The sequence below is a fragment of the Hippoglossus hippoglossus genome, chromosome 3, assembly GCF_009819705.1.
Source record: "Hippoglossus hippoglossus isolate fHipHip1 chromosome 3, fHipHip1.pri, whole genome shotgun sequence".
Lineage (NCBI taxonomy): Eukaryota > Metazoa > Chordata > Actinopteri > Pleuronectiformes > Pleuronectidae > Hippoglossus > Hippoglossus hippoglossus.
The window spans coordinates 26,616,712-26,638,311 of record NC_047153.1 but is presented as its reverse complement, the minus strand read 5'-3'; the positions used below and the strand labels follow the sequence as shown (position 1 = coordinate 26,638,311).

General features: G+C 41.0%; 1 protein-coding gene across 5 annotated transcripts in view; it reads left to right on the top strand.

Annotated features, from left to right (window-relative positions):
* Positions 1-21,600, top strand: part of phkb (phosphorylase kinase, beta) — a 102,007-nt gene that overhangs the window by 45,696 nt on the left and 34,711 nt on the right. For all 5 annotated transcript variants that reach the window (XM_034570793.1, XM_034570802.1, XM_034570775.1 and 2 more), the window contains 4 exons: positions 2,766-2,823; positions 4,020-4,097; positions 6,176-6,334; positions 6,737-6,831. In XM_034570793.1, the coding sequence (XP_034426684.1) occupies positions 2,766-2,823; positions 4,020-4,097; positions 6,176-6,334; positions 6,737-6,831 (390 nt within the window). The remainder of the gene's footprint in view (positions 1-2,765; positions 2,824-4,019; positions 4,098-6,175; positions 6,335-6,736; positions 6,832-21,600) is intronic.

Sequence of the window (21,600 nt, the reverse complement as noted above, 5' to 3'; positions counted from 1 at the left end):
CGAACTAACACAGATATTCAGATGTCGCGGGCGCTCGTCTCCATCATGACAATAACCTTTATTTCCTTTATAAGAATTTGTCTATAAAGTAAAAGCACAACATTTGTTTCATTGCTGAAATGCTTATTAGGCTTTATTACAGTTTTTATTATAAACTGTAAAATTGACAGTTCAGTAAATCATTCAGACTTATATATATATATATAGGCCACACCAGTGAACAGTAGTAAAGCACAATCTGTTTCACGTTTTTAAAAACACTGACTATAAAATCATCATTGCAGATAAACCAGATGGGATGAACACAAAGTTTTTTAACTTCACACAACATTCAGCACACAATCAATAAAAAAGTAACAGCATATTGTAAACTCACTAATGGCAAGAAATTATTTTGAAGTAGCTCAGGAGCAACACATGCCAAGCAAACAGCCATTCAAAACAGGCAGTTTTAGAACAGGCACTGCACTAGTTTTTGTAACGTTAGAAAAGTAAAAACTTTAGGTCTAACAGGATAATTACATTAAAGACAAAAAGTAAAGGTGAATTTTCCCTCCCTTGAGTGATATGCCAACGTACAGATTAATAAAATGCCAGAGGAGTGTCGAACACAGCATGAGCTCCGTATGGAGAAGAGAAGACACAGTTGGACCAGGTATCCCTGCAGAAGACATCAAGTGAAGTTGTTGTTGTTGTTTAAGAGAGAATTCACATCAGGGCAGACGTCTGTGCTCCCTGTCTGTTTACCATTGACAGAGAGCAGCAGCCTGTGTGATAGACAGTTTTACCAATCAGTCGAGCTGCTCAAGCACAAAACACCAGGGATCCCTGCCTGTTTACAGCCTCAGTGGACCAAAAAGCACAGGCCTCATTGGGTGACTGCCTCAGCTCTCCCCTTCCCTCTTTCACTCTCTCCCCCTCCCTCTAAATATGCCTCCTCCTCCACTCCGGTGTCTCTTTACGGACTCCCCCAGTCTTTCATTTCTCTCCCTCTCATCTCTCTCCCACCATCTGATAGCTACTGTTGCTTCTTATCTCTGCTGAAACACAGTTTGAAGCCATGCATATACCTGCAGAATCACGTGGTGCAGACTTTAATGAAGCACAGTCAAGCCTACAGACAGTACTATTTGATGAATAGTGAATGCAGCTCTCTCTCTCGCGCGCGCGCGCGCGAGAGAGAGAGCTGCATTCACGACGCATTCACGACCACAAGCTGAGATTGAATGAATTGGAATTTAATAAGATTCATTTGACTTTCCCCTCTACATGTGATGTGTAACTTAACGACTTCAGACGGCTGGTGTGTGAATATGTGTGATACTTGTGACACTGTGGTGTGCAAGCTATAATAGGATTTATGGTTTAGTAATATTTAGAGAATAATCCAACAAGTGATGATGTTCATGACGCTGTGAGCGTTTGTCCTGGAAAAATTCCTCTCCAGCTTTCAAATGCTGGCTTTTATTTATCTGTATTCAATCGACTGAAAAAAAACACGGACTCACAGTCAATCAGTTAATCATTCAGATCGATCAGTTGGTCAGTCACGGAGTCAATCACTCAGTCAATCACAGCTTGGCAAGAAGAGTCAGAGGTTTAATTAAATGAAAAACCTGATTAAATTAGTGGAGCAACGTGACAAATGCACATGCTTCCTTAGAGGGCACTAGAGGTCAAAACGGTGCAAATCAAATGTGATCCATAGATCAACAGACTTCCATAATGATGGTCCAGCATCTCAGTCAGGGCTTTTAACACCTAACCTGTTGAATGCAGTTCAAACACACACAAATACATCTGCCCACCTTGGTTGGTTTGGTTAGGTTGGTGTTCATGCTGTCAGTCAATCTGGGGTAGAGATTAGGGTTAGGGTTATGGTTATCAGGATTTCATGATAATAGATCAGGGATTCAGCTTTAAGTCAAACTACTGTTAAATCCAACATAAGATCATGATCTGTATATGTATCACCCCTTATTTTTAGGATCATTTGGCAACCATGGTAGCACATTTGTCAGGTACCCTAAAAAAAGGTTAGGGTTATTATGATATAAAAGGTCTACTTGCAGTCTCAACTACTACATTTGATCAGTTCTTTCTTTTGTCAGCTATTTGTGACCCCAGAGAATATTAAGTCAGGTACATTACAGTTGCATAAACTTTTGTCAATCACTATATATTGATTTCCCCACATCATGGTCGCACGTGGCTGCAGTTTATTGCCTCCGTGCTGGTATGTTTTCATGTTGTCTGTCTGTTGTTCCCACTCTGTAGAACATGATATCTCAAGAACATCTTGTTTGTACCAATTTCTTCAAATTTGGTACAAACATTCAATTGGACTCACACATTAACTGATTTGATTTGGGTGGTCAAAAGTCAAGGTCACGGTGGCCTCGCACACATGTTTTTGGCCTCTCGAACATGAAAGCTCAATTCTGCCTTTTTGGAATTTCTACAATTTTCAATGATCAACTGATTTCATAACTAACCTATCATAAACACTCAAACATCTCAGACCTTCAGTTGTCCTTGTCGCAACAAACATCACAGCTCTATATTAAGATAAAAATGACCTTGGAAGTTATTCTTTGTCAGGTTTCATTCACAATGTCATTTCTTGTGTATCTTTTCCCTGTGCCTTGCTTTTCTATATTCAGTGCTACTAAAGTTCAGCCATCTGCTTCTTTAAAGTCCCTGTGCCGCTCTCCTCTTTCTGAAGTGGCGAAGCAATAATTTCTTCCCTCTCTGTCTTTCTCCAGCTTTTTGATGGAATCGAGTGCGAGTTTCCCATATTTTTTATCTACATGATGATTGACGGTAAGCCTTGTTCTATCCATAGCTCCTTGTTGTGATGCTTTAAGTGGGTCATTGGGAAGATGGAAGACAGAAATTACATTTTGTGTTTGCCAAGATTTGAAGTAAGAAGTATAGTATTTCAGAGTGTTGGGCATTGGAGAGTACGAGAAACCTCTCTACAAATCTGATACCACGTCTTTAAAGTATATTAGTTTCACCAAGATTTTTTTTTTTAAACTTTCCTGGAAATCACTTCTTTTTAGCTGCTCCAAAACATAAGTTGTGCTGTACTACCACTGGCAAGTACACAGGTGAAAAATAAGTGATTTCCGGTAGTGTAGCGCTAGCCGGAGCTAACTAAAATGTACGCAATTTGGAAATATATCACCCTGAAAAGTGAAATGCTGACCTGCACTTTATGGCACTACTGTTGCCGATTACCACACTAGCAATAGGCCATACAACAATGATGACAGTCATCACTTCCATACAGGATAGGCAGATCCAGAGGGTTTGATTGGTGACACATTCAACAGTACTTTAACATTAACACACAACTCATAAACACAAGCTGCTATGATCAACTTTTTTTATTCACTGGATGAATTTACTGTTGTATGTGTATATGAAACAGATGGTTCACAGAGATGAACCCACATATCAATTATCATCCATGATCACTCAGCTTTACTAAGCATTCAAACATCTTTCGGCTCATTGTTTGGATTTTATGGCCCATGAGTTTGCCGTTTCACCCTCACTGCTCTCAACAGCCGTGCTTGGAGGAACAGCAGGAGAAAAACACTGTAGAGCACCAAACACAGGGCGGACAGAGTTAGAGACTATAGCTTGTGAATACAAGGGAGGAATTTAGCTGCTGAAGCAAACCTGATCAAAAAGGGAATGTGAGGTCAAAATACTGGACTTATATTTGTCAACTGGCCAGAGACATGAGTGTGTGTGAAAGAAGTAGTTAAATCAGTTGCAGTTTTAATGTTATTGATGATGACATTTTTCCACATACAGATGCATACAAACCCACTAATGGGAAAACATAGGCATGCATATATAGTGTCCCATTCCCCACATACATGTATTGCATCTAATGCGTATTTCCTTACTACAGCACACGTTATTGTATTGTTATTGATTTTTAAATCTCTTTAGACAGTATGTGTTTTTTTAAAGTTTCATCCCTGTGTGTCTGGGCGTTGCAGGAGTGTTCAGAGGAAATAAAGCTCAGGTCAAAGAATACCAGGAACTCCTTGATCCCATCATCTTCCAGTCATATGAGGGTGAGTAATTCCTGATGGATGTAAACAAATTACAAATACACAAACTCACACTCAAACACGCATGACTTTATCTCATCAGACATCATTATGATTCACTTTGGAGCTTCGGAGTCGACTCCTGCTCCCTCCTAGCAATGAAAATCTTTCACTTATTAAATGGTGTCATCCATATTCATCCGCCGCATGCTGTGACAGAGGCTCACAGAGGCGTTACATTCGAGTGAACTCATACTCTCCTCACGAGCAGAGTGTCTGAATTCTATATGCACCAGTGCCTGCAGCTGTGGAAGGAAACAGTCAAATGATAGGGATGTCAGGAGCTTTGAGTTTCTATCGGTCCGTTCATAATAGAACAGGTAATAATAATTGGAGAGCAGAGAGGATCATGATGTGAGACAGAGCCGACTCTCCGCAGGGCCTTTCTACTGGTTATGTATGAATTTACCAAACCCCTGAAGTTATTGTCTGGGTTTTAAAGGCTATTACAATTATAATTTCTTATTCTTTCTTAAATTCCAATGAAAAGTCTGAACCTGCAAATTTATTTGCTGCTTTCAAAGGCTGCCGTTGTCTTTTCTGGTGCAGGTCCAACAGACCTCCCAGGAGTCATGGGCTCCCATTGTCCCCATGATGCATAGACATATGTAGGCTGCAGCTCTAGGAAGCATGCTGCTGTGCTATAATGAATGGACATCTCAGTCCAGTTGTGTCAGCCTTTGAGTCAGTATTTTTCTTTGAATAAGGTTAAATTCATTCTGAAAATATATACATCCTACCTTTATGAACCTTTATCATTTGTAAAATCACTTTGACACAGATCCTTTATTGAAAGTGTAAATTTTACGGTTTTGTAGGTTTTGTCACAGGTAGTTGAGCAGACATAAAATACCCAGAAACATGAAACTCCTCCATTCCGCATGCCCAGAACTGCAAATTACATTGTGTGAATGATGTGTGAAAGAGAAAGGACTGCATCACACATACATTCATACATTGTATGAATGTATGTGTGAATGGGTGAAACTGTGCAGTGAGGTTCTTTAAGTGCTCGTCAAGACTAGACAAGTGCTATATAAATACAGACCATTGACCATTTACATTCAGGAAGTTATTTAGTTATATATTTGCCAAACCAATCAGTAGCAAATTACATTATCTGTCACACTTCCCATGATACAAAAGCTTTGGTAATGGTTGGTAGGAGCAGTCTATTTAACATTTCTTAACATACAGAGTCATAAAGAACTATACTCAGCGACAAGAAGAACAAGAAGTTTTGCAACATAGTTGGGTCAGTCTGGGATTATATGAAGAGACAGGTTCACAACTCTTAGTTTGTGTGTTCACACTTGACATTATAAAAGCATCTCCATGGGTCTCCTGTGACCACTTCCCTGCTCTATATGCAAATACCACACTTATATCAATTCTGCTCACAGAGACCAAATATTTTGCTGTCTGTAGCCAGCCTGAATATAAATGGACAGGCCTGTTTGTGTCAGCTCTACGTTAATTAAGGTTTTATTCATTTGAAAAAGTAAAAAAATTAATTAATAATAAACATCTTGGCAGTCAATGTTGAGAATTTGGTGGGCCGCTATCAATTTATCAATTTATGTGAAACAGTGAGAGGTGTACAAATATTTTCAGTTCATGATGAAACTGAAGCGGGTCAGCGGACATCAGCCGTGTTGGCAGTCCCTTAATGTGACACAGGACACATTTGGATTTACACTGCTGTGAGTGTGACTGTGGTGAGGATCTCAACTGTGTCCTCAATCCGTCTTGGAGGCGTTCACCACTGTACTTATCTTTTGTGGCATAAGAAAATGGTGCCAATGGTAAAGAAGAGGTCTCATAATGAAAGTGTGTATATGCCAAAATGTGAAGATGTTTTTCTTAAGGAGGAAATTGGTTTAAAAATTAAAAGCACTTTTCTAGTAAGTGAACTGTTGCTACTTATTGTCACTACTGAAGTCTTACTTTAGTATGGTTTCTGTAGTATAGTAGAGGGTGGTCTCTCCACACACACACACACACACACACACACTGCTCACAGTCCTTGTCCCTCCTGCTAGGTCATGCTGTGGTCCCCAAATACTACTACGTACCGGCCGATTTTGTGGAGGCGGAGCAGAACAAGCATGGGAGCCAGAAGCGTTTCCCTAGCAACTCTGGACGTGATGGGAAGGTCTTCCTGTGGGGCCAGGCCTTGTACAACATCGCCAAACTGCTGGGTATGCCAGTATGTGTGTGTGTGTGTGTGTGTGTGTTAGCATGTGTGCGTGCGTGCGTGTGTGTGTGTGTGATGGTGCACACACTGACAGCCATTCTGCTCTAATTTCAGTCTGTAAGTTCATTACTGATGTGACCATAAGGTTTATTATACCACATTTTGTGTTACAGAAGATAAGTTTAAATTGGCTTAACATCAATTTGTTTTTATTATATTAATGATTATTTAATGATATAGTGATGTAAATGTAATTCTTACTACAGAGGATTCAGTTTGACTCATCCTTGAAATATGAAATATTTATATATATTTATATATTTTTAACACTTTCTATATCTTGTAAATGTGTGTGTGTGTTAATTGTCTTCATGTCTATGTGTGTATGTGTGCGTTCATATTCCAGTGGATGAATTGATCAGCCCTAAAGATATTGATCCCATCCACCGCTACGTGCCCCGCCAGGACCAGCGTAACGTCAGCATGCGATACTCCAATCAGGTATAAGCTTTAATGTGACTGTGATTCATTGTCGTCACTGGCTTTCATTCTCATTGTGCTGCTACATTCAAGTGCTCCTTGTAAACCTGTACTAGCCCTTATGAATTGGAGTGCAAATCAAGTAGCTGTAATAGCTTTCTGCTTTAGATACAGAGAGTGGGCTGCAAGTGAACTGCCCACTCATGATGAAAGAAAATAAAGGTTTTATATTTGTAATGTATATGATATATTTTCAAGCAGCTCTATTTAGAAGTGAATACATGGTAACACAAGAGTCAACTCTGACTGTTTGATCTTCACATAAATAGTAATTTGATATATTGCTTTGACTTTCTGAACACACATTGTCCAAGAATGGAGAAAAGCACTGTAATACACACTTTCTCTGAAGTATTTGCCAGACTTGCCGTTAAATTGCTGCATCTTACATTTGAGAGGTCGAAGGTCAAGCTCACAGTGAACTCACAAAACATGTTTTTTTGAACATGATGAATCAAGTCTGCATTAAGCAAATTCCTTCAAATGTTTGACCAGTTGTCACCGGGACAAATATATGAAGACTTAGGCATACAATCATAGTGCGTTAATTTTGGTTTTATTAATGCCCTTTAACAAAACCTTATTAGAGTTTGCTCTGGTTAATGAATTGAGAAGAACAAAGAGGCCCACAAGACAAGACTAGTAGTGCACACAGCTTAGGGAATTGCACTGTCTCCTCCAGGAGCTGAATCTGGGTAACTGCCGTATTTAGCGCAACCTGAGGCCGACTAGTGGTTCGTTTGATGACCTGCTAGTTCAGGTCGGTGCCATGACCCGTCTTCAGTGAGTTTCATTTTCATTGCTGATTGGCTTTCGCTACATCGCATCACGCAAATTTTACGCTGAAGTTATAATATAATATAACTTGACCAAGTAAAATGAGCAACACAAAATTAATGCCTGTTCGTGTCTTTGCGTTTATTTTGTATGTCAGAGTAGGGCGGGTGCTGGCAAAAGCTGTGTCCCAATTTAGGAGCTGCATCACCACATAGTTAGACCCGGTCTACGCAGCTGACATGAGTTGCATCCTTCATGGGCTGCATAGACATATATACCGTTTGCTGTTTGGTTGAGTACCTATTCCAACGTTTTTGCCTTGCTTGCTGCCGCCATTACCTCTTTGAGGTTTGTCACTGAAGCGCAATGTATCATGGGATATAGGTCGGGTCTGAAAGGAGCCTCCGTTGCTCTGGGCTGGAAGGACACTTCCTAATTGGGACAGTCTAGTGGCGCCGTTCTGACGCAATCAGCCTTCAAATGCAGCCTCCGAAGGATGTGGCCCCCAAATTGAGACACACCTAGTGTGGGTGGTGTGGAAACACATGAGGACAGGAAGTGACAATCTCTAAAATGAGGTGACAACAGACATACTACAAAATAAAACAGGAATTGAATACGTGAAACAGCTAAAAACAATAGCATGACCTTCGGTCATAGCATGCGACATGACAGTTATGGTATAAACAAGAAATATGTATTTTTAAAAAGGAAATGTTTAGCAGATAGTACCAGCTACTGCATAAAAGGCAAGCTCCAACAACATATTTATAAAATACATGATAGCAGTCTTGTTATTATATTCAGTGAGTTGAGCTGTATAAAACTACACCAAGTGTAAAACCACCCATCTACAGGCATGTTTGATTTATAGGTTTTACAGTTGAGTGTCAGATAACACCCACTGATTTCACTCTCACAACACTAGATGGATTAAAATCATGTGTGATTGGTGGAAGTATCCTCTTGATCAGGCTGGATTTTGGTTCCTCATAGTGAGTGGAATGGATTTGTACTTGACGTGGAGTGACTTTGTCTCATTACACAACCCAGTGTGTAGTTAAATATGTCATGAGCCACACGTCAGCTAAGGCATAGCTACATCAGCTATGAGCATAAGCTTTGGAGCTATGCAGTAACTCCTTAATACACAACGGGAAACCCACCATAACTGCAACAACAAACTCCACCTGCTTATATATGAAACATAAAAAAACACCCCACTGGTCTGCTACTAGTCTGCTACTACTCTGCTCCCTTTGTTGTGTAATTCATGTGTGCTAAGTTTTAATATTTTACTTCATCCATCAACACCTGGACAGTGTACTCTGTTGTTTCCTACCTCGCCAAGAGGCCATTCTTGTAGATGAGAATGAAACCGAGTTCATTTCCATGACAAACAGCGTCTCTGAACAGTGATCGTGTCTGAGATTTTATCCATATCTGAGCAGCAGCTCTGAGCTTCACACGATGAAGGGTGGAGATACGTGCACAGCGACCTGACGGTTCATTCTCTTTGCTTTGCAGTGTGGATTGATATGTCCCATTCTGCTCCTGCGCTCTGTGTTCAGTTCAGGTTTTTTTTGTAGCTGGGGTGATAAGATGGAGCTAGAACAAGTAGCAGCATAGGTCCACAGCGGTGGAATTTTCTTCAAATTGGTTGCAGGGAGAAAGATCAACAGAGAAAACAAAGATTAGGGGAAACATAGAGAAAGGCAGAGATGGACGAGAGCATGACAGCCAGTAGAAAACATAACAGAAACAGAGAAAGAGTTGTACATTTGCCTCTCACATGTACAAATGTGTTTTTTAAACTCTGCAGGACATATCAGTATTCATCAGCGAAGGCCCTTATAATTGTTTTGTTCACATGTTTTGGCATTTAAAGCTTGGTTTTAGAGTTTCAAGCCTCTACAGGAAAAAAGGGGGAGGATTTCATTTCCACTAGAGCAAAAAGTGTCTGTCTGTGTGGGCTGATTGTTTGGGCTGTGTTGGTCAAGTGTTGGCCTACAAAAATGACTCATAACAGAAACAAACAGAATGTACAACTGCCTTCTGTTTTTGTTCCAAATGCACCATTGGTGATTGTGGCCGAAGAGCTCCATCTTGATTTCAGCTGTCCACAGCTTGTGTCTCCAAATCGACTCCTAGACGTTGCTTTGCAGACTCTGATGATGTGCACTACTCCAGTTTTATCTGAACGTGTATTTGATCTTCCTGAACTTCTATCGTTCTTCTTCACATATCAAGGTCTGGAATTTTCATAATCTGATGATTCTTTATGTCAATTCTTCACGTGCCATAAAACGCCTAACAGGCCAATTAGGGCTTAATGGAGATCTGAGTGTTTTACGACTACCAGGGTGCCACAGCGTTTGTAAAGTTCACAGTCACAGTTAAATTTTTGTTTCTTTCTTATCTTATTCATAAAACAGACAGCAACAGTGTGATAACATAATGTCTGTTTGCTGCATGTGTTGTCTTTCATTCTTTTCACTTAAAAAATCCAGAAATATGCAATTTGTAGTGGGGCGGCCAAACTTTTTGCTTCAATTGTATTTCTAAATAAAGCAACACTATGCAACATTTTTACATTATAATAGTCGCTTCAAAATTTGTTTGATGATGACAATGACTTGAAATAGGGAGATGGTTCCTCTTACTTTCCCACTGCTCACCGTGGACATCTGTTCTTGCTCTATAGAACTTTGATGAGCTGGTACGATTTCCTGATAGTTGCAGATTAAGATATCAGAATCAGGCCCAGCAAGTTCAAGAATAATGCAAAGCTGTAGATCAGTTAAAGAGACAAACTTAACATGGATTTTATCATTAAAAATCAAGAATTCTAAATAGAGTTTGGTTTACTTGTTGCAGCTCTTCTGGTTCGGCAGGCCGGGGATCATGGGTAATATCCACCACTTAGTTGTGTTTCAGTTAAGTGAGTGGGACTTCACAGTCAACACACTGATGGGCCATGTTTTTACTCTACATGAAAACCACTTAATCACTCTGATCAGAGCCCAACAGAATGAATCACCATGCGTGGCTGCAGATGGCGCTCTCGCCCTCTGAAAGCTACAGATTGTTGCTTTAATGTGTATTTGATCAGATTGATTGAGCTGCAGATATTCCCACTAGGGTACAAATACACCCCAGTTGGGAATGATTGATGAGAGAACAAACTGAGTATTTGTCAAATTTTGTGTGATTTTCTTTCCAAGCTGTCGAGACCTTCAACTGGGATCAAACAGACAGCGTTTTTCATTGTTAGTATAAAATCACATCAGCTTACAAGTGTTACGTGATGCAGAGTGATGTTTCACTGGAGGCAAACGGGATGAATACATGCAGCGGCGCAATGCCGCTATGAATCCAGCCTCCCAACTAGTGTGCAGTGTGAGCAATGCCAGACTCCCCTCAGGTAGGCTGCATATTTTGTCGAGATTATCTGAAGTTTCATCACAATACACTTTGTCAGGACTGGATGTTCAGGCAGCATGATGGCCTGCTGTGAGCACGGCCTCTAATGGCAGCAGGCAGCGCTCTGCGTGCAGCCCATCAGATCTAGTTTGATGTTTTCAGCCACATGTGGTCCAAGCAAATAAATGTTCGAATGGGTAGTTTTACTTTGACTATATTTCTGGAAGAGGAAAAACGAATATTGCTGGCGTAGTGCTTTGTTGCCAGTGATGAGGCACTAGGTTTCCATTTTAAACGGAACCACACAACTTGTTAATGAGGTTATTAAAGAGCCGACAACTTGTTACTGACATTAATGCAAACCGTGAAGGCTAACTGAGTGTGCTCCATTTCATCAGTGGACAGGGTGTATCGGTGGGGAGGAGATGATGAATTCAGCCCACCCACTGGAGCGTCAAGGTGAATGTTTCAAACCGTAAATGGTTTGCTGCTGTCACATACGCTGTAGTGCAAGGCGCCAATGGATGGGGGGGCACAGAGGGAAGGGGAGAAGAAGGCTTGGTGCTCATGAGAGCCCATTAACCCTTTGAACCCTGTGGATTCCATTCTCATCTTCTCAGAGTCGGACAGTGCCTCAGTTACATCTGAAATTACAGACACATATTGCCATAATAAGTGCAAAGTACCCTGTCCGAATATGGCATATTCTCTGTTGTAAACCACAGATGACCAATCCAAAAGTCAAAGGATAAAACTGGGTTCAAACTAAAACTAACTCTGTCCACACAAGCATTGTGGTGTTTTTCCACTTAAAATCCCCATCCATACTAATGCACCTGAAAAAATATATCTCGTGACCACTTACATACACTAGGCATGCGTGTGCCGTCATCATCATTGTAAAGTGAATTTCACTGCACAACAGCTGTTAGCAAAGACAACAGGGTCCCCAAAACCCATGATTGACTATCCATGTTGTGTTCTACACTGGTAGCCAAGGGTAATGACAGTTGTTTTCTTATGGAAGGGGGTCATGTGATGGTAACATGACAAATCTGCCAAAGTAATGCTGTAAATGAAAAGACCAAATCAGGAAGCATCAGTGCGTGTCTATTACATTGTTTCCAAACATCTACATTTCTGACTGTCCAGACCAAAACTCAGCTTTCGGAGTTTTCAAACTAAAACAGGGTCGCGCAGCAGTGATTCCAAACCGCTCTGTTGTAGCGGCTCTAAAGTCAATGCTTTTTTCAAATTGAAACATAGTAGTATGGGTGTAGCCAAATCCACTTATTGTCGTCTGTTCATCTGTGGTAGCAGTGCAATCAGGAACTGCTTGTAGCAAAATATAAAGAAATAGGAACTCAAAGTGCAGCTACAGCATGAATTTGTGTATAGGGGCGATGAAAGAACACTTGAACTTTAACTGCAAAGTTTAGTATAGCGAGGATGTGTTGGGGGGGGACAGTGGGAGAAACACTATGTGCATGCGCTGTGGTCAACGCCAATCCGTAAGATAGAGAATTTTTCAAGCTCAGTAAGAGAATTTCATTCAAAAGAGTTCACGCTATCTAGAGAGAGCTACCACTAACCAGAGGGTCGGTGGTTCAATCCCCGACTCCTCCAGTCCGCATTCCGAAGTGTCCTTGGGAAAGACACTGAACGCCAAATTACTCCTGACTTCTGAGTGTTAATGGTGTGTGATGTAGAAAGTACTTTGCATATAAGCACTTTAAGAATTTATGTGTGAATGTGAATTGTACTGCAAAGCACGTTTTTTAAAATACAGACCATCACCATTTGTTGTACATGTATTCAGCTCCTCTAATACATCCATGGGCTACAGTTAATTCGGCAAACAATTTTTGTTTACTTCTCCCAAAGGCAGAGACTTTCCGTTTCAAAGCGTACCTGTACTATGCCCTCAGCCAGGCGAAATTAAATCTTGTTATTTATTTATTTGACTGGTGCTAAGCTGAGCACTTTTCATGGTCAAATGGCCCCAATTCGCTACTCCTCTATCCTCTGCTGCTTCTACCTCTTTGTTCTGCTCATAGCTTTTTACCACCTCTCCCTGATTTTTTTATTCTTCCTATTTTTATATCTCGATTGTTATTCGTGTGATTGTCTCTCTCACACTTCTTCAGACACTTTGCATACATGTGGCGTTGGCAAAGATGTCTGAACTTGGCAGGAAAAAAATGTGAGGACAGGAAAAGAAAAGGGGGGAAACAGGAAAGTAGGCGGAGGTAGCTGCACTATTTTAGTTTACTATTTTACGCTTTAAGGAAGACTTTGTGTGTGAGTGTGTGTATAGCAGCTGTCTTGTTGCCTCTGCATCATTGACGTCCAGTGTTTGGTCTGCAGGCAGGAAAGGCACATGGGCGTGCTGAGCTTTCACATGCAGTTAAGGCCTGATTTCTACGCTCCCTCTTTCTTCCTCTGTGTATGTGTATTATTTACTTCCCATTTTGTGTTCCCCTCAAAAATATGTGCTATGTATGAGCATGGATCTATCTTTACATATCACAATCTCAGTCTATGTATAAGACATATGCGTGTGTGCGTGTGCATATGTGTGTTCCTGGATGCTGTCATTTGCAAGCTTGTTTGTGTGTTTATGTATGCGTGTATTATTCATACCGAATGTTGTGCTACCACTTAAAGTCCCTGCATGAATTCATTCCACGGCTGAGGGAGAATGAAATGCTGCACAATATTAAACACATGAATAGACTCCAATATTGTCCTGTGTGCTTCCACATATAGACTTATATAAGGTTACCTCAGGGTTATTTGAGCTCTGGAATTCAGAATTGAAAAAAGAAATGTGCGTAGGAGCTGGCAAGGTTGTACCCACCTTATACAATAATGTCCAGATACCGCTTTAAATAGCTAATGCATCGTGTAGATCCTTTGCACCAAGATATCTACAGCACCCAATTTTAAACAGTAGGATTTTACAACTCTACACATAACATGAGTATCAGCTGCATAAAAATATTATTACATCTGCAGTCTTAATGTTTTTCGCCCTGAATACAAATCAGCAGCTTAATCCACTTGCTAGTTTACGGCATCACAATGCAATTTTTTTTATTCACATGCTCTATTGTCACATAGTTTCAATCTCATTCCCACATAAACCCCGCTATGACTCCTACACCCGGAAATGCCCTGGAGAAGAAGTAGTGACTCCCGACGTGTTGCAGCTGACGTAGCAACACTGCCCAAGCAGGACGTCTTAAGAATGTGCAAAACACAGCATCAATTTTATATGGCAAGTCTAAATTTAATTACGATTACACAGCACATATTCCCCATATTGCACGTGTGGGAAAGTGGTCTCGGACTTGTGGACCCCCCCTGTCGGTGCAGGCGAGATGTATTAAATTTGCATCATGTGTAAATCTCAGCAGGAAGGGAACATTGGCTTTGCCTGAAACAAGCAGCACTTTGAAGGGGGGAAGTGGAGATTTAGTTGGTGAATGGGGCATTTATGCAACTTTAATGCATAGTGAAGCATGACGTACAGGAATCTTTTACAACCGTAATGAATTTCAAGCATGTTAAATATAATATGAAGCTGTAACATAAAGCTACTCAACTTAGATATGTTTGCAAAATCTGCAAAATCAGCTCAAATGCTTTACTACAGTGCTGCTGGCACCACTGTGTCCTAATATTAGTCACAAATGGATTTTATTTGTAGCTTGACTTTGTGGATAAGTGCAGCTTTCCATATATTTAGCTACCAAAGAGCAGTGGTTAACTGTGCTGGGGTTTTATCTGCACAAGAGACAACTCGCTTCCAGCGCTGTGAGGGTGAGTCAGATCAAACGCACCCTTGGGAGTGTGGCGTGACATCCCACTGACAAACATGCAATAATACGCAGCAGGCGTAGCAACTTGGGGGGGGTCAGACAAGTCATGAATAGCTATAAAAAGTGAATTAGCTGGTTATGTTCCTTATGCCACACACTTGCTTTTAATGTTACACCCCTAATCCACTGAGTTGTTCTGGCATGGCAGCGGTGTCACGTTCTCTCGGTTTGTCTCGCTTTATCTTTTCCTCCATCTGCCTCGTTCAGCTTTTTTGGTGTATATTCAACAGGCCACGTACGCTCACAAACATGCACCCAAGTGCTTGCAAGAACAGCTCTTGTGTGGATTACAAACAAAGCGATGCACCACTCAACTGTGGCCTTGTAAAACTCTTGAGGAACCTTTGGCTTATGTCAGATTTCCCTCATATCTATACAGTACATACATATCTGGCACCATGTGAAAACAAGGTTAATGGAAAAGTTGCCATGTGGTCCACTCTGCTGGAGCCGTCAGTCATCAATCAGAGATAAGGCGTGGGTCAAGAGAGGCCCCCGATTGGATAGAACAGCTTGGGGAACGAGCATACGTCCTTGGAGGAGAGGTGGAAAAAGAGGAAGGAAGGGGTGGGGGCGGGACAAGGGGGGGGGGGGGGGGGGGGGGGTTAAGAGGGTCAGAGAGAAGAGAGGGAATGAAGCTGAAACATACAGGGAAAGGGAGGGAGGCAGAAAAAGAGAGATGACCTAATTTCATTCTGTATGTTTAAAATTAATGTTTGTTGGAAACCTGGCTTTCTTCAGAGGAACCTGGGCACCACAAATACATTGCTCTATTTCAAAAAATGTTTTATCTTAGCACAAAATGTAAGAGTATCTAATGTAGATTCAACATCCCAGTGTGGCTCCGAGCAGCTTTCACCTCCAATGGAGTCCGACCACAAACTAACTTAGTCGCACATTAGATATGTGTTTTAATGTGGGAAAGGATCCTACATGAGCACACTGTTTTCTGTTTGTAGTTCGTTTGGGTTATATCACATTACAGATTCATATATTTTTTTACCCGCGTTTCTTGCCAGTGTGAAGTGGTAATGTCCCATACTTCTATCAACTAATCAAGATTCTCTTCACTTTATGGACTGTGTTGGTCAAAAATGTGTAAATTGGTAGTTGAAAGTTGTGGTTACATTCTCACCTACATACCTACAACAAATCTGTATTGCAACACCATTCTACTGTAAAGCATAAAAATCTTCATCTGTTAAAAATCTGTTTTGTCATTCTGAGCTTCAGGTGTCCTCCAGCAGCCACGGGTTTGATTCCGTCCTGGCCCTTTTGCTGTGTGTCCTCCTCATGCTTGCACTTTCCTGTCACTTGACGCAAAATGGTAGCACAGAATAAATTTGTGAAGCACAGAATAACTCTGCACATATAGCTTCTGAAGAATGTCCACAATGAAATTATGCTCTGAACTACTGAAACAGTTTTACAAGTTACCGCTTTTAATGTTGTGGCTGAATGTGAATATCAGGATTAAAGTCTGAGACCGTGGCCCTCCACTCACACAAAGTTTGGGGAAACAGCGACTCTCACTCTGCCTTAATTTACTTGCAAAGCTTTGACCAACTTCTATGTGCCTCTGAGGCATTTACTCGTGTCTTACTGTGAAAAAGTGTAAAAACAGTAAAGTTCCTTATCTCTTAGGCTAAATCGAATTCATTTAGGCTGTTTTACGTGATCTGCCTTTTATAACTAATCTAGTAACTCATGTAATATTTATTTTCTCTTCCATTCACTGAGCCTCCCCTCAAACTGTTTGGAGTTCCCCCATGGGGAGACCCGCCACCCACTTTGAAAACCTCTGATATATATAATATATATCATCCCTACAAGGGCTTTTCTGAAAATAAGAGGTAAAGTAGGGACAGCAAGATTAAATGAAACACATTTAGTAATAACAATCTACTAAAACCAGAACAGCGATAAAGATAAACTGAATCCAGTGAGAATCAAGACAAAGTTTCAGAAAACTAGACACGATACAGGTTTGTTGCTTAATCAACCAGGGTCTATAATGAAGGTGGCAAAGTTTGCAATACATTTCCGAGTGATCACTAAGTGAATTCCAGGATTTTGCTCATTTCACAGAAAAATCTGTTTGAGCTAAAGATGTTTTGCAGAATGAAACTTCACAGTTGCCACTTCAAGCTGCTCTGGAGGTTCGGCTGCAGCTCTGCTGTCTCTTGAAGTGTTTTCAGGAAGGCTGAGGGGTCACTTTTACATTTAAACACAAACTCTGAAAACCCTAAAGCTTCTATTTAATGATGCTTCCTTATTTGCTTTTAACACAGATTTTCAAGGCCTTGATTGTAAAGAGGATGTGATTATAGTGACTAGTTGGCGTAGGGCCAGGTAGGAAAACAATAGGATTCAGTATAAGTATCCTATTATTTTACAGCCAAAATAATTAAAGAAATGTATAACTGAAGTTTCCATAAGTGGCTCCCTGTAGCCTGTTTTCAGCTAAGAAATGCTCCAATGGACTTTTTGATCAGACACCCTGTGTGAAGATCAGCATATGTGTGAAAGCTTTCAGATACTATACAGATTATTATTGCAGTAGATTTAATGTGAAAAGGTGTTTTAAATATCTCTTCGGTTCATCTCTTATGCAGCATTTTGAAGACCTATGTGTGTAGATCTGTGATCCTTAGCCTAACCTTAATCTAAACCTAACCTTAACACATGTCTTCACCTTAAAATTGAATAATTTACATTATGATCACTTACTTTCTGTCCCCACAAAGAGGACAAGTCCACATATTGTGAGTGTAAACAAATGATATCTTAGTGAGGACACTCATTGGCAAAATGTATTGACTAGCCCCTTACCCTAACCTTATCAATCCAAACCAAAAGCCTAACCCTAACCTAACTCTAACGCTAACTCTAACCCTAACCCTAAAACCAAGTCTTAACCAAGTCTTAACTACAAAAATGTATTTACTCTGTAAGGTCTATGCTTAAAATGGTCCTCACAAAGGTGTAAGTACAGGACCACACACACACAGATTGAGTGTGTTCTAAACCCTGCTGTTTGCCAAATGGCCTGGTGGCGGGCAGGAAATGTCGAGCCCAGTGGTCTGTGACAGTAAGAGCCCCAGAGAGATGGCTACTGACCTTAAGCTGCAGGGATATGGATATCACTCAGACATAGTGGCACACTTTGCATGCATTAACACTTGACACACCACCTGTGCTCAAAAGCATCCACCAAGCGCCCTCGTACCATCACATGTACATTCTATTTTTATATATATACTCAGTGCGTGTGTGGCGTTTTTTTTACAGCACACCCCTGCAGACACACCTCCACGGCTTCTTCTGTGTTGCAGCCTGTACTCTGCGCCAGAGGGGAACCATTAGTGGTGTCTGATAGTTTTGGCCCCGCTTGTTTCTTCATCTCACTGTCAGTGTTATTGGCCAGCTCCGGTGTACAGTGTCTTCCTGTTTCTGAAGTATCGCACAGAAACAAAAGGGAGGCAGGCTGCCAGGATACACAGCCTCAGGGAGGATGGTAAAAAAAAAAAGAAAAAGACCCGAGCAGAGATCAAATATTTGAACCTGCTGTGCGCAATTTATACAAACCCTCGCCTGAACAAAAGGCTGTCACTTTCCTCGCACATTTAGGTACATCAACGCGTCCCGCTGCTGTACTCAGAGGGTTTGGTGAATATGGAGTTTGTGTTTGGAGCCAGTTGTGTTGAGAGGAGCAAACTTGGCCTCTCTTAGCTGCTGGTTGGTGGGTACTGATGAAAGTCTACAAGCACACGCTTCATCGTGAGGGGCTTGTACTCCCAACTGCACCCACCAGCTCTGCTTACACCCTAAGTATTGTTGTGGAAAACCTTTAACAACCAAAAGTTCAAGGTAGATGAAATGGCGCTGCAGTGTTAGGCTGGTCTGTTGGTTTTTAAGAAAATGATTAAAAGATTTTCCACTTTCATTTTGAGTTTTTTAATCACTAAGTCCTCAGTCTTTTTCCACCTGGCTGTAATTCCAATGACAATGTGGCACTAGACTTTAATGTGAAAAGGTCGGCATATGAGAGTAGGGTGAACATGTGTGACACCCGGAATGAGTTATAACTTCTGTAATCTGTCAAGATCTTATTATCCTAGTAAATTGATTCTTTATATGCGTTGGCATTTAGAGGATTAATACACCCAACATACTTTTTCTTCTTGCTAAAGAGATTTTTCAATCCAACGGTCATCGTTACCAATGACGGTTTCAAAATGCATTTATTATTGTTTTATCATATACAGTATTTCAGGTGGGTTGTGTCAGATTTCAGGGTCAAACTATCAATATTGTCCTTCAGGTTGGACAAGTTATCGGTTCGTCTATGTGATGCGCTAATGTCCGCTTTGTGCATGAGTAGAGTTGCGTCGGACACAAATCTCTTTTCTTGTCAATCACAGCCACAAACTATATTAAACATATATCACTAGCTTGAACTTATTAATCACTACTTTCCTCATGTCTCCAACATTATATAACACTCCTTAGTTATTGCTCAACCTTTCTTATCATTTGTTGAGTTATGTATTTATGTTATCCCAAATACTTCCAGCGAGAAATCTGTGAGTTTAATACATTTTTGCAAGCTCTGCAGAGTGAGGAATGAAAAGGGAGAGAAAAAGATCATATCAAACAGTTTTTTTCATCCTTACCTGTTGGTTTAAAGCGTTAACTGAGGACACTGAGCCTATCAGGGGTTGTGCTGATTTCCTCAATATTTTAGGGAACTAAAAGTATTGAATTTTGATTTAGTATGTGTCAGTCTGTATAAGCATACACAGAGATGGCGACCACAGATTGCTGCTGTGGCCTTGGCACTTGAGCCTTGCTGTTGACAAGTGACTGACATGTCCCTCTTCTATATATTCTCAGGGGTTCAACATCTGATTTCACACTGGATCATGTCTCTTAGTACAAACGGAAGTGTTGGGACCAATTTGTAACTGCTCCTCTGGCAGAAAGGATATAACAGTGCAGTCTGTTTGGTCTCCAAAACATTTTTTCCACAGCTTTTGTGACGGTTTGTGAATGGGAGAGAAAAAAAAGAGAGCGCATTGGAGCCATAATGCCCATCTGTCCCCAACGTTTGTAATAATGTGTGTCGTACATCTTTCTGTGCAAACATCTGAGTGTGTATGAGTGTAGCTCATCATAGGGACTGAGGACATATTTGTTACAGGGTCATTGCCAGAGCTCTCTCTCTCTCACACACACACACACACACACACACACACACACACACACACTGACAGATTATAGAGTCATTGCGGGTCTGTCCATTTGCCGGCTTGTGTGTGTGACTTTGAAATGACTTGTCAGGGGAAGGAAAGTTAGGGCATTATCCAGAATTACATTCACACAAACACACACAAGGAAAAACATAATAACATCACCTGTCACTGCTCGGCCTTTGATTTTCATATGTTGCTTCAAATGTTCAAATCCATTTATATTTCACTGCGGTATTGAAATCATAATGTGTAATGTCAAACCCCCCCCTCCCCACCACCACCTCCTTCCACTAACACACATACTAAGTGTGTATGCTCTCTCTCCTCCCTGGGAAGCTGAGTCCAGGGAACAATGTATCGCTCTCTCAGTCAGGGCGACCTTCACAATTACACCCGCCAGTGGCATGCAATCCAATTCTTCACTTGCTTCTCCACTGCTGAGGTGATTCCAGCCTCCTCCTGCCTCCATCTGTTTCCCTCTTTCTCTACGACCGTCTCTCCATCCCTTTTTCTTCCTCCTCCTCGTCAGACTGAAAGCATTTCCCTAAATCAAACTCCCGCCTCATCACCTCAGCACATTCCCCTGACTGTGTTCAATTTAAAACGGTGACAGATTCTCGTCATGGTCTCGTCTTTATTACCACCAGATGACCTTTTGAAAAGATCTCACTTTAAACGCGTACACAAGGCATTTTCCTCTCCCACATCACGGATTGAAAAGGACTAAGCATTTCTTTCATGTTTTTTTAACCCCTCCCAATGCATCTCTCCTAAACCCATGGAACTTTGAAACATCAAAATATGAATCTCTGAGCTGCACAGAGACCAACTTCCCGAGGACGATACCGAGCCCAGAGTCATTCGTCTGTGCAGTGGCATGAAAAGAAAGGATTATATTTCATTCTAATAGTTTATCTTTGGTAGGGGATGTGGTGGATAAATTCCCTCACTTGCTTTTTAACTTCATGAAAGTCTTTGAATGTTTTATTCCTTTGTGATGTGATGCTCGCTTGAGGCTGCCTTCCTCGTGCTGCGCTTTGCCAGCCACCACACTCTGAGGGATCTGACCTTGAAATAGCATCGCAGCGTCTCACTGAGTTCAGGAGTAGTTATTTTTTTGTTGCATTCAAAAAGTTATTTTTTTTTTAATTATTAAATTCTGAACTGTAAGAGAAAATAATCCATAAAGGAATGTCAGCCCATCAATTAGTCAATCAGTTAAAAAGTCACTGTGTACTTTTGTAAACATTTGTCCGTAGGGGAGAATGTGTGTGTCTGTGTGTGTCTGTGTGTATCACTGTGTGTCTGTGTGTGCACATGTGAGTGTGTTATCTCTAAAGTAGACATTCACAGCAGCATTCAACACTGTCTCCGCAAACACTCGCAGCTGC